Genomic DNA, 13,377 nt, shown 5'->3' on the forward strand with positions numbered 1-13,377 from the left:
CAAAACTGAAATCAGGACAAATTGTGCATCTTTTCTAAGATCTTGTTCTCTTATGCTCGCCATGGCTGCATTTAAATCACATGATCCTTCAGAAATCATTCTAATATGCCGATTTGCTGCTCAAAAAACATTTCTCATTATTACCAATGTTGAAAACAGTTGTGCTGCATGTTTTTGCAGACACTGTAATACATTTTTTTCAGGATTCTTTGGTGAATAGAAAGTTCAAAATAACAGCATTTGTTTGAAATAGATTTTTTATCTATCTAACTAAATAGAACAATGTAACTATCCAAACTTTTGAACAGTATGTAAATCAAATTTAGCTGTAAGCTGCAATACTCCTCCAGCAGGTCGAGAAAGATAGTATAAATAGAAAGATACTGATGATGACTAAGGCCCTGTCCCAAATGGCACATTTCATATGCACTTTTGGTCTTGTGGGCTGGCTGCCATGTGCGCATGTCCGTTAAAGGGTTAGTTCACCCAAAAATGAAAATTAGCCCATGATTTACTCACCCTCAAGCCATCCTAGGTGTATATGACATTCTTCTTTCAGACAAATACTGTACAATCTGAGTTATATTAAAAATGTCCTGGCTCTTCCAACCTTTATAATGGCAGCGAATGGTTGTGTCGTTTTTGAAGTCCATAAAAGTGCATCTATCCATCAAATAACTGCTCCACACGGCTCCAGGGGGTTAATAAAGGCCTTCTGAAGCTAAGTGGCGTGTTTATGAAAGAAAAATATCCATATTTAAAACTTTATAGACTAAAATAACTAGCTTCCGGCGGTCAGTGGTACGCAAGTCGACTTTACGGCAAAAGAGGAACCCCTGGCGCGATGTACAGGAGTATCGCAAGCTTTGACGCCTCTCATGGATAGGGCTGGACAACAAACTCAAGCCACTCTTCTCTTATATCGAAATCCTCAGCCATTTCTCATTTTAGGTTTCTAATTGATGATCTGTGTCTTGTTTTGGTCTGTCCTCTGCGCTTCTGCATTTGTCAATATGCAAGCGTCGAGGGTTCAAGGGTGACTCTTTCACCGGAACTTTTTACTCTTTCACTTGCGTACCACTGACCGCCGGAAGCTAGTTATTTTTGTCTATAAAGTTTTAAATATGGATATTTTTCTTACACAAACACGCCACTTCGCTTCAGAAGGTATTTATTAACCCCCCGGAGCCAGGTGGAGCAGTTATATGATGGATAGATGCGCTTTTATGGACTTCAAAAATTACCTAACAATTCACTGCCATTATAAAGCTTGGAAGAGCCAGGACATTTTTATTATAACTCAGATTTTAATCGTCTGAAAGAGGAATGTCATATACACCTAGGATGGCTTTAGGGAGAGTAAATCATGGGCTAATTTTCATTTCGGGTGAACTAACCCTTTAAGTCCACGAGACCGTAGAGTGTCCCTTTTGTCATTTTAGGTTTCAGAAGGGAGCTCCCTTTGCAGTTGATATATGTCCTCAATGCGCACTTTTGACAAGCCCGCACTTCTTCCCGACGGTCAAAACGGCATTACGTCACGATAGTGCGGATTCGTAGGAAGACTGCGAGGGTTTAGGGTGCCATTTGGGACAGGGCAGAAGATTTAGTGTAGTGTGCTAGTATTTTGCTCATTACTTTGTCTCTTAATGGATCGTACTTACAAATTATTCAACATACAAGTCATTTTTTTAAAGAAAAGAGACATCTTTTATCATAATCAGCTACTATCATTAGTTGTTGCTGCATGACTGTTCAAACTGCTAACAGAACTGAGAGCAGATTTCAATATTATGGCAGAGAATTGCAGTCTCACCAACAGTGCGAGACAAAGTGTTTGTAGTGACAGAAATTTTGCAATATGTAGCTTCAGTTTCACCATCAGGAACAAGATGGCAGTGAAGGGAGGAGGGAATGGTCACAGGGAGGAAGAGAAGAATAATCAGAAAAGAAATGGACGAGGATTGTTCAGACAGAGGCAAAACATAATTAAAGTTCACTGAATAGAAAGTTCAAATGAACAGTATTTATTTGAAATGTAACAGTCCAAACTTTTAAACAGTAGTGTAATTCAAATGTAGTTATTATTTCCATAAATAAATAATATTTAAATGAATATGAAGATGTATTCATTCATTTTGTACCCTTAAATCATTGCGTTAATTACATGCTTGAAAGAAAGCCAAACATTGAGAAGTATCATTGAAGGAGTGTAACTGGACTTATGCGTAGCAAAGAGCAGCAAATACTTTATAAGATGATAAATAACTTATTTAGACTATAATATACTAACTTGAATCATCATATTCTAAAGAAAGTTTATGATAAAATAAACTTTGGATACATGTTTAGTTGTTGGTGGTAGTTTAGTTTAGGTGACATTCATTTTGGAGCCAAAATTCATGCCAAAAATATGCACACAAAGAAGTACGTTCAAGTTGTCTAATTACAGCTGTCTGCGTAAGCACAAAATACATAAGAAAGATGGATTTTTTTTTAAATCATTTTATTATTTGTATTCCAGATCAGGGAGCAGAATCGTCAGGACATGAAAACAGCTGGACCTCAGTCTCAAGTGTTAGCCAGTGTCATTACAGACAACAGTCCACCGGTAAGATCACAGATTTATACATTCTCAAAACAAGATATATCATACACTTCAAACTATTAAAACATGTCCTTTCAAATCCTTACTCTTTGTCTAGAAAATGTGTACATCCTTAAAGTTCCTTTATTATGTTATTCTAAAGGTTCCTAATAAGAGGTCTCCTACAATCCTACAAAAACATGCATCCGTCATAAAACACTGTTATTTTAATTATTATACCTCTTTTCTCAAAGTGTCTGAAACGGTTCAATAAAGGATTCGGTCACTCTAAACCCCTCTTTTCCGAGAGCTTCCTCTTCTCTGATTGGTCAGATGGCCCAGTCTGTTGTGATTGGTCGACCGCTTGCAGCATGTCAGAAAATAAACTCCCATTACCATCGAATTTACGCTCGGGAGGTTTCCTCAGCACTTGATACACAATGATGTGAACTGTAATGAGGGTGTATCAATTCCTGAGTCCTCATCCCTTGGAAGTGCTTGCAAAGTGGATTTGCTTTCACAGTTCTCAACATGTCGACAAACTACAGTGTTTGAGGGTTGGTCAAAGTAGTCATTGTTCGTGGGCATCCAATGAAGACCCTAGTGCATTATGATTTTTTTTTTTTCACTGTGTATTCTGACACCTTTCTATCAGAACCAGCATTAACTTATTGAGCAATTTGAGCTACAGTCGCTTGTCTGTTTAATCGGACCACTTCACTCCCCATGAGCATCAATGAACCTTGACCCTGTCTCCGGCTCAACACGGTTCCTTCCTTGGACCACTTTTGATAGATACTGACCACTGCAGACCGGGAACACCCCACAAGAGCTGCAGTTTTGGAGATGCTCTGACCCAGTCGTCTAGCCATCACAATTTGGCCCTTGTCAAACTCACTCAAATCCTTACGCTTGCCCATTTTTCCTGCTTCTAACACCTCAACTTGTCAAAATGTTCACTTGCTACCTAATATATCCCACCCACTAACAGGTGCTGTGATGAAAAGATAATCAGTGTTATTCACTTCACCTGTCATAATGTTATGCCTGATCGGTCTATATATAAATTTATCATATATAATGATATAATGAACAATGAGCACTTTTCATTGATCAAAATCCATTTCTAAAGACTTTTGCTTGTGAGCTTGTGCATGTGTTCATTATGTGAACATGATTGTTCTTCTTCCAGTCTCCAGAGACCGTCGAGCCCCCGGCCCCACCGGAACCAGAGACTCCAAATCCCTTCAATGAGCTGACGGATCAGGAGCTGGAGGAATACCGCAAGGAGGTGCAGCGCAAACAACACGGCCAGCAGGACGGTACGAGCTGATAGTGTCTTAACCAGACTTAGGCAGTGTAATTTTGTAACCCATTGATTTCTGACCCAAGTATTGATGTTTTATTGATTTTCTCACTGGATTAAAGAAGAGAATTCAATAAACACCCCGTCTTATACAGTACACATCCTTAGACAAATATTGACTGATGTCACTGCTACTAAATAAGTGTTGCTTTATATTTTATTATCCACTCTTAAGAATTAACGTTTTGACTGAGCAATATATTTTTTTAAATCAGCAAATACAGAATGCATGTATTTAATACTTTGAAGTGTGCCTTGAAAATAAATCAATTAAAGTTGTTGAATTTCAGTATCTTTCCAGAAACTTCTAACTTGAGGTTTTGTGTCCCTACATCATTTCTTCATGGTTCAGCACCTGAGCGCTGATCTTTTTGCACTGTTTCCTGTCTGACAACCTTCCCACACGCACTAAAATCCTAGAACGCCTTTACAGTTACTACCATTGTTGGGGAAGTTACTCGCCAAGCTACAAACTACCCATGATTTAAAGTAGTTCAACTATTGTTCAGGTGGTTAAGCAGGTTACATCAGTAAGTAGATCTACACTACTGTTCAAAAGTTTGGGGTCAGTGCATTTTTTTGTTTGTTTATGTTTTTGAAAGAAGTCCCATGCTGCATTTATTTTATCCAAAAACAGTAAAAACTGTAATATTGTGAAATATTTTTACAAAAGCAAATCTATCTATCTATCTATCTATCTATCTATCTATCTATCTATCTATCTATCTATCTATCTATCTATCTATCTATCTATCTATCTATCTATCTATCTATCTATCTATCTATCTATCTATCTATCTATCTATCTATCTATCTATCTATCTATCTATCTATCTATCTATCTATCTATCTACCTATCTATCTATCTATCTCTCTCTCTGTCTGTCTGTCTGTTTGTCTGTCACAACTTAAAAAAGACATCCATCCATCTGTCTGTCTGTCTGTCTGTCTATCTATCTATCTATTTATCTGTCTGTCTGTCTGTCTGTCTGTCTGTCTGTCTGTCTGTCTGTCTGTCTGTCTGTCTGTCTGTCTGTCTGTCTGTCTGTCTGTCTGTCTGTCTATCTATCTATCTATCTATCTATCTGTCTGTCTGTCTGTCTAATTCTCTATCTATCTATCTATCTATCTATCTATCTATCTATCTATCTATCTATCTATCTATCTATCTATCTATCTATCTATCTATCTATCTATCTATCTATCTATCTATCTATCTATCTATCTATCTATCTATCTATCTATCTATCTATCTATCTATCTATCTATCTATCTATCCGTCTGTCTATCTGTCTGTCTGTTTGTCTGTCACAACTTACCAAAGACATCCATCCATCCATCCATGCATCTGTCTGTCTGTCTGTCTGTCTGTCTGTCTGTCTGTCTGTCTGTCTGTCTAATTCTGTATGTATGTATGTATGTATGTATGCATGTATGTATGTATGCATGTATGTATGTATGTATGTATGCATGTATCTATCTATCTATCTATCTATCTATCTATCTATCTATCTATCTATCTATCTATCTATCTATCTATCTATCTATCTATCTATCTATCTATCTATCTATCTATCTATCTATCTATCTATCTATCTATCTATCTATCTATCTATCTATCTATCTATCTATCTATCTATCTATCTATCTATCTATCTCTGTCTGTCTGTCTGTCTGTCTGTCTGTCTGTCTGTCTGTCTGTCTGTCTGTCTGTCTGTCTGTCTGTATGTCTGTCTGTCTAATTATCTATCTATCCGTCTGTCTGTCTGTCTGTCTGTCTGTCTGTCTGTTTGTCTGGTATTCATTGATAAAAAGAACACCATTAATTTAAAATATAAATCTTTTGTAATATTATAATTGTCTTGAGTAAAAATATTAATTTACTGTCCCCAAACACTTGAACGGTACTGTGTATATATAATCTTTCTGGCAGTAATTTTTCTGGTACAAAAACGATGAGAATCTTAATTCAACACACTTTTATCAAACACATAAATTCACACTTGATAGAACTAATGAAATAAAATAGACGCTGAATCAAAAAAACAGCAGCATTTAACTATACATTTATTTTCTTTTTTTATTGATATTGAATGTAAATTACATGCAAGGTCTTGAATGGAAAAATGAACATGTTACCAGAAAAGCTACATTATTTTGAAATCAGCTGAGTTACTGTCACACTGCTAAAAAAAAGTGATTCATTTAGCAGCAGCATCGCTATTTTTAATAAATGACTCCTCAACACTGGTGATTACTCACTGTACACCTCCTCCTTATGTCCCTCTATTTCTGTTTCCTCTCCTCTTCTTCCCACTTCCCTGATGTTGTGTAAAAGGTGTGGAGGAGGTGGTGAATGACACGGGGACTTCCCCGACTACCTCCCCCATAAAGACCTCAGCGTCAGGTGAGACCCGGTGGTGCTTCACCTCGCACCTGTGCACGTGAACATGACACTGCCGAAACACCTGCTATGGTCCCACATGCTGATCTGTGTGTTGCATCATCAACTTCTGGTTGACAACCCCTGTTACTAAAAGCAAAAAAAAAGTTTTTTTTCTTTTTCACAGTAACACTTTTACAATAAGGTTGTTAATGGTAGGTAATGCATTAACTAACAATGAGCAATGCATTTGTTACAGTATAAGAAAAATTTGTTTTTTTAGTTCACGTCAGCTGAGGTGCATTAAATAATATTAACAGATACAACATTTGATTTTAATAATGTATTATTAAATGTTGATTAATGAAGATTAATACATATTTTACACAAAAATCACTATTCTGTCATGTGCATTATATATTGTTAACTCTTTACAAAAAGGTTTGATTTGTTAACATTAGTTAATTGCATTAATTAACATAACAATGAAGAATACTTATAGAGCATAGTTAATGTGCATTGACAAAATGTTTTAAGATCAAAAGTTGTATCTTTTAACATTAGCTAATGCAAATGTGAACTAACATGAATATTTGTATTAACTAACATTAACAAAGGTTAATAAAGGCTGTAAACATATGTTAGTTCATATTAGTTAATACATTAATGGTAAAGTTGGCATGAAACGGAAGTTGCGATTGTCTTTTCTTCCCTATTGTGACGTATATTCGAGTGAAACGGCTTCTTGAACCAGAAAAATGTTGAACCAATCGGCTATTGGTCGATATTGATATCGATACCCTCGAGCCAGTAAACACATCATCAGAGAAGAGAAGGGATTTTGCTACAAGAGGGAGGGGAAGTTATTTTTATTAAAGATTATTGGGGCGCATAAAAAATAATGTGCGCTGAAAATGTATTTATAATAAATACTGCAATATTCCACACAAAAACAACAATCGTAGATTTTGATTTCATTGCGACTAAAAACGAGACCTTATTGTAAAGTGTTACCCATATACTGTTATTGAAAATCTTTTGAAGAATCTAAAAAATGACAGGAATGAGAATGAATAGATGACAGAAGTTTCCTTTTTGGGTGAACAATGCCTTTAACTGCATGGGACGGTAATGTACAGTAACATGGGATGTCTGTATTCAAGTCTGTGTCAGTGTTTTCATTTCAATTTTTCATATTTTTATTTTTATGTGTGACATTTTCAGCTCTGTACTGTGGCCTCCATCTGTCTTCACACCTTGTCTGTCTGTCTGTCTGTCTGTCTCTGTCCCTCTATTATAATTTGTAGGACAGTCGTTTGGTACTGAGATCTTGTCTCACTAGTGAGTATATAGAAAGACATTGCACACAACTTGAACGAGCATGTTGGCCAAAAACTGTAAACTCATTGCAGCTGCTTCTGTGCCATGGTTTAACCCCTAAACATCCAGACAACTGCTTAACTGTTTTTTCCCCTTTTCTTTATTCTTTTTACTGTACTATTTCTTTTCCATTTTTATTTAAATTCCGTTCGCATGCAGATGGGAAAACCACAGATGCCGTGCCGAACGATAAAGGCGATGAGATGAAACAGCAGGAGGAGCTAGAAAAACAAATGAAGGCTCTCTCCATCACTGACACTTCAGAAACCACACCCTCGGCCCCGCCCACTGCTCCGCCCAACAAGCCTGCGGGCAACACCCCAGAGGGCTCGCCTTCCAAATCTCCTTCAAAGAAAAAAAAGAAGTTCAAGGCCCCCTGTTTCCTAAAGAAAAGCAAGAAACAGAAAGAGAAAGCAGAATCTTGAACTCAGACACGTTCTCAAAGTGTTCTTCACTAATACTTACACACAAACACATCTTCCACTATGTATCCATTTACTGATCTTTACATTGCCATACGAGTTTTTGATTATGGTTTTGTGACTTGAAACATGTTTCCGGTACACTCTGTCCATGCCGATGCAAATTTCACAATGCTTCACTAATGAACACTGAATATAACCCTTCCCCTTGCTTTAAAATGAATTGCACTTAGTACATGCATAGAAAAAAAGAATGTGGCATTGAGTAAGCATTGATTGTTCATGTCTATCGATTCTGATTGTTGCTCATTATCATGTTTATATAATTACATGTGGCATCACTGTTTGCTAAAATCTTTTTTTAACCACCACAAACATCCTACATCTCACTTTGTTATGAATAGCAGGGATAAACTAATTGAAAATGTGTAATTCACTGGAAATCATGATCGCAGTGGCTTGCAAACAATACATGTCAAAAGGCCAAAATAAGCAAGATCATGGCTTGTTGCTGCAAAGAAAATCCAAATGCACGACTTTATTCCACTTGTTTTTTTAATTGTTATTATTTAGTATCTTTATTTTGTATGTATGTGTGCCAGAGACTTCATTGCAGTTGTAATTATTTTTAAGATCAGCCACTGTTATTTAAATGCATTTGTGTGTATATTAGCTGGTTTATAAACTTAATTCCATGTCAATATTAGAATGTAAAATGCTAGGATCGGATGTACCATTCATTAAAGATCACATCCATGTAAAGTTGTTGTCTTTGGATTCCAAAACGATACTTCATTTTGAGTGAGAAAATAAAGGGTGACATTTATTTTCTGGTCATGTTAACTTGGAAGACGTTGCTTCCTTCAAGTACAAATATGTTGCAAGCAGTTGTGATGTTAACCCGTTCACGCATAGAGGTCTCTACAGTGGATAACTATTCAAAAAGCTTTTTATTGCATATGGGTTTTGATGGCATAGTTGCACATCAACCTCTACAGTGGACCCGAGTGCATCATCCTATACACTGCCGCAAAGTGGCAAGTCGCTGTTGATTTTTTCTCCTCCAAACCAAGATGGTCGATGGCCAGTGATGAATGCCAAGTTACTCCAGAATACTATCCTATCCTATAACAATTTTTTTGTAGCATCAAGCAATATCTAAGCAGTCATGACACTGTTACATTTTCTAAGTATTGGTTTTAGATTGGGAGGAAAATCTGATTAATCATCTGTCCACAAAATAAATTGGACATCATGCATCACTATATAAGCTACAATTCATACTATTACTGTGACTGTTGTTTTTATTTGCATGTACATCAAAAATATAATGTGATTACATTATGCACGTTACTTGTAATGCGTTACTTTACTCGTTACATCAAAAAAGTAATCTGATTACATTATGCATGTTACTTGTAATGCGTTAGCCTACTTTACTCGTTACATCAAAAAAGTAATCTGATTACATTATGCAGGTTACATTTAAAGCACTACTTCTTACAAAAAAGTAATCTGATTACACTATGCATCTAATGCACTACTTTACTCGTTACATCAAAATAGTAATCTGATTACAATATGCTTGGTACTTTTAATGCACTACTTCTTACAAAAAGTAATCTGATTACATTATGCATGTTACATGTAATGCACTACTTCTTACAAAAAAGTAATCTGATTACACTATGCATGCATGTAATGCACTACTTTACTCGTTACATCAAAAAAGTAATCTGATTACATTATGCTTGGTACTTGTGATGCATTACTTCTTACAAAAAGTAATCTGATTACATTATGCATGTTACTTGTAATGCATTACTTCTTACAAAATGGTAAATGGACTGCATTTATATAGCGCTTTTAACAGACCTACGGCCATCCAAAGCGCTTTACATTTTTGCCTCACATTCACCCATTCACACACCGACAGCGGTGTCAGCCATGCAAGGCTCCATCCAGCTCGTCGGGAGCAGCTGGGGTTAGGTGTCTTGCTCATGGACACCTCGACACTTGGTCAGGTGGAACCGGGGATCGACCCACCAACCTTCCGGTTTGTAGACAACCTACATGAACCACTGAGCCACTGCCGCCCAAAAAAGTAATCTGATTACATTATGCTTGGTACTTGTAATGCACTACTTCTTACAAAAAGTAATCTGATTATATTATGCATGTTACATGTAATGCACTACTTTACTCGTTGCATCAAAAAGTAATCTGTTTACGTAATGCACATTACTTGTAATGCATTACTTTACTCGCTACATCAAAAAGTAATCTGATTACGGAATGCAAGTTACTTGTAATGCGTTACTTTATTCCTTACATCAAATAGTAATCTGATTACGTTATGCACATTATTCGTTATGCGTTACTTTATCCTTTACATGGAAAGGTAATCTGATAACGTTATGGGTGTTACTTGTAATGTATTACCCCCAACACAAAAAAACATCTGATCACTGTTTTTCCACAGTCTGAGAACATCAGTAGGTTTTGTTAGGGTAACAGCTTAGGACCCAGGACCAGTAGTGAAAAATGAAGACCAAGAGTCAGGAGTGTAATTAATTAAAGAACAATTTACTGAAGAATAGTTTGCAGTTTCATCAGCAGAAGCCAGCTTCAAGTCTCACAAGGAGTTCATAGGCCGCGCTCCCTCTACCAGCCTACCCGCCTCCGCCTATCGTACATACAATTTATGAACAGTTATACTGTTTTCAAGGTCTAACCACGTCATTACTGCAAGTTGAATGATTCTGATTGGCTCAGAGAAAATGCACAGTCACTGTAAATTTCCACACAAGGATAGATAGCAGAGCATATCACTAAACTAGGTAGACTAGTTGTCGCCCCATCACTAGAATTAGATCATTGCTGACCTCGGAGGTTGCAGAAAGGCGTCTTCAAGTCCGGTGTCATGTGCAGAAAATGTCCATCTTCAATATTGGGCCTGCACAGATCATGCAACGCACATACACAAACGCTCCCTAGAATCTCAGCTCTCCCAAGGTTGGAGAGTCTTAACTAACTATCAACAAAACACTTCACCAAAACATGCTGATACTATGTGCTTCTCTCTCAGTGAGAGGTACAGACAGGCCAATTCTTTAGTGTTTCAGTAGTGTTTCAGTAGTGTTTCAAATATAAAATCCAAGACAAATCCATATCCTGCATAAATCCTGCATTCCTGTCGAGTTGGAGGTGTGTGTGATGCCTCCAAAATCCAAACACAGGACAACAAAGTGTTTTTGCGCACATCACACACCACCAGGACAGACCCTCAGTCACCACTCAGAGACCAAATACAAACTTTAGAAAATATAAATGAACGAAGAATCATGGGTCCTATTGTTTAATCAAAATCATAACTGGAAAGAATAATTAAAATCATAATAATTATATTGGAGGATGAATATTGATTGAGGCTTTGATTGTGGAATATATATATATATATATATATATATATATATATATATATATATATATATATATATATATATATATATATATATATATATATATATATATATATATATATATATATATATATATATATATATATATATATATATATATATATATATATATATATATATAATTATATTGAAGTTGCGGTAGATTCCAGAATCCTTTTGTTTTCTCAGAGGAGAGCTACAGTAGAAATGCATTAATCTTGAACATAATCAGAATTATTATCTAATAAGGGTAAATCAACGTACTCTGGTTGACTGGAGGGAGCTTGAGCATTTTCTACATAGTCTGAGTTGGGTTTCCACAGTTGTACCTTGACAGGTTCTAGAGATATTTGATGGAATCACATCCTCATGTTCTGATATCATAGACACGCAGAGGTGGACAAAGTACACAACTCTATTACTTGAGTAAAAGTAAAAGTACCACTGGTCAAATATTACTCCGTTACAAGTGAAAGTTCTAAAAACTGATTTTTACTTAAGTAAAAGTACAGAAGTATTTGTTTTTAAAAGTACTTAAGTATCAAAAGTAAATTTCCTTTTTTATGTCAATGCATTATTTTATTATCGTTGCATTGTTGTATAAATGCACGCTATGCCATGGTGGTTTAAGCCAGTCAGTGATGCTCCATCCGACATGCTAGCATAAGACCACCTTAAACTAATTTCTTTACATTTGTGTAGAGTGTGTAAAGTATTTAAATTTTAAATTTCTTTTATAAACGTTACAAAGCTCTTTACAAAGCTGCTGTCACTTTAAGGCTGAATGCATGGACCCTATACTCTGATACGCATACGATATTCTCTCTCTGTTTACTCTTCTCTTTCTCCCAGACATTTACATTTGTGAACCTTTTATGAGACATGCATCAAAGTGTATGCCAACTAAACTAATCTTTAATCTTTTGAGAAAACTGAAACATACTTTTTAAGTACGGCACACTGCGCAGAGGAACCGCCTTCTTCCATTTTGCTGTAAACTGATCAGTGTTCAAAAAATGTTGGGAAACTTCACATGACCATATACAAGAGTGATTACCGATAGGCTGTCTGCAAAAAAAAAACTTTTAAAGAAGAAAAAAATCATCCACCGACTTTAAAAGCTGCTACAGAAACGACTTTCTACTTTGAGGATCTTGATAGAAATGTAGTGGAGTAAAAAGTACGATATTTGTCTTTCAAATGTAGTGAAGTTAAAGTAAAAGTATCCCTAAAAAATAATACTCCAGTAAAGTACAGATACTCAAAAAGTGTACTTAAGTACAGTACTCAAGTAAATGTACTTAGTTACTGTCCATCTCTGTAGACACGCAATGTTAAACATGCATTAAGTTCTTCGTCCACTGGTCGAGTGGGAACAAACTCAATAGCATTTGCAATATTTTGTGTTTATAGTTTTCACATTAATTTATATAATTTTATTCATTGGTTTGTTAAAGACACACAATATTGCTGTGTTATTACAGTAATATTAATACAGTAATGTCCACTCAAGTGGACAACTGAAAGTCTGTGAAAAATAAGTTTAAAAAAAATCTAATCTTGTTTTTCATGCCCTACTAGAGCAATAAAAACATGGGGGAAATCCCTGAGGTTTTCATAATTCATGCATGAAAGGGTTAATGTATCTCAGAAGTATTTAACTGAAAACAGATATGCACTGATTTTCTTTTCTTTTGACATTCCAAATCTATTCAGTAAGGGGGCGTAATTTGTAATAGGAACTATTTTCACGGAACACTTTACGGCTTGTTGTTCCG

General features: G+C 35.9%; 1 protein-coding gene across 6 annotated transcripts in view; it reads left to right on the forward strand.

Moving 5' to 3' along the window:
• Nucleotides 1-8,976, forward strand: part of add2 (adducin 2 (beta)) — a 35,462-nt gene extending 26,486 nt beyond the window's left edge. For 2 of the 6 annotated variants that reach the window (XM_079816042.1, XM_079816044.1), the window contains 4 exons: nucleotides 2,525-2,611; nucleotides 3,780-3,909; nucleotides 6,292-6,360; nucleotides 7,876-8,957. In XM_079816042.1, coding sequence (XP_079672168.1) covers nucleotides 2,525-2,611; nucleotides 3,780-3,909; nucleotides 6,292-6,360; nucleotides 7,876-8,141 — 552 coding nt within the window. In that variant the 3' untranslated portion in view covers nucleotides 8,142-8,957. Of the gene's footprint in view, nucleotides 1-2,524; nucleotides 2,612-3,779; nucleotides 3,910-6,291; nucleotides 6,361-7,643; nucleotides 7,678-7,875 lie in introns of all 6 variants that reach the window. The other 4 variants (XM_079816045.1, XM_079816047.1, XM_079816043.1 and 1 more) reach the window with 4 other exon arrangements.
• The last annotated feature ends 4,401 nt before the right edge of the window (nucleotides 8,977-13,377 follow it).

The sequence above is a fragment of the Gobio gobio genome (assembly GCF_949357685.1).
Source record: "Gobio gobio genome assembly, chromosome: 4".
NCBI lineage: Eukaryota > Metazoa > Chordata > Actinopteri > Cypriniformes > Gobionidae > Gobio > Gobio gobio.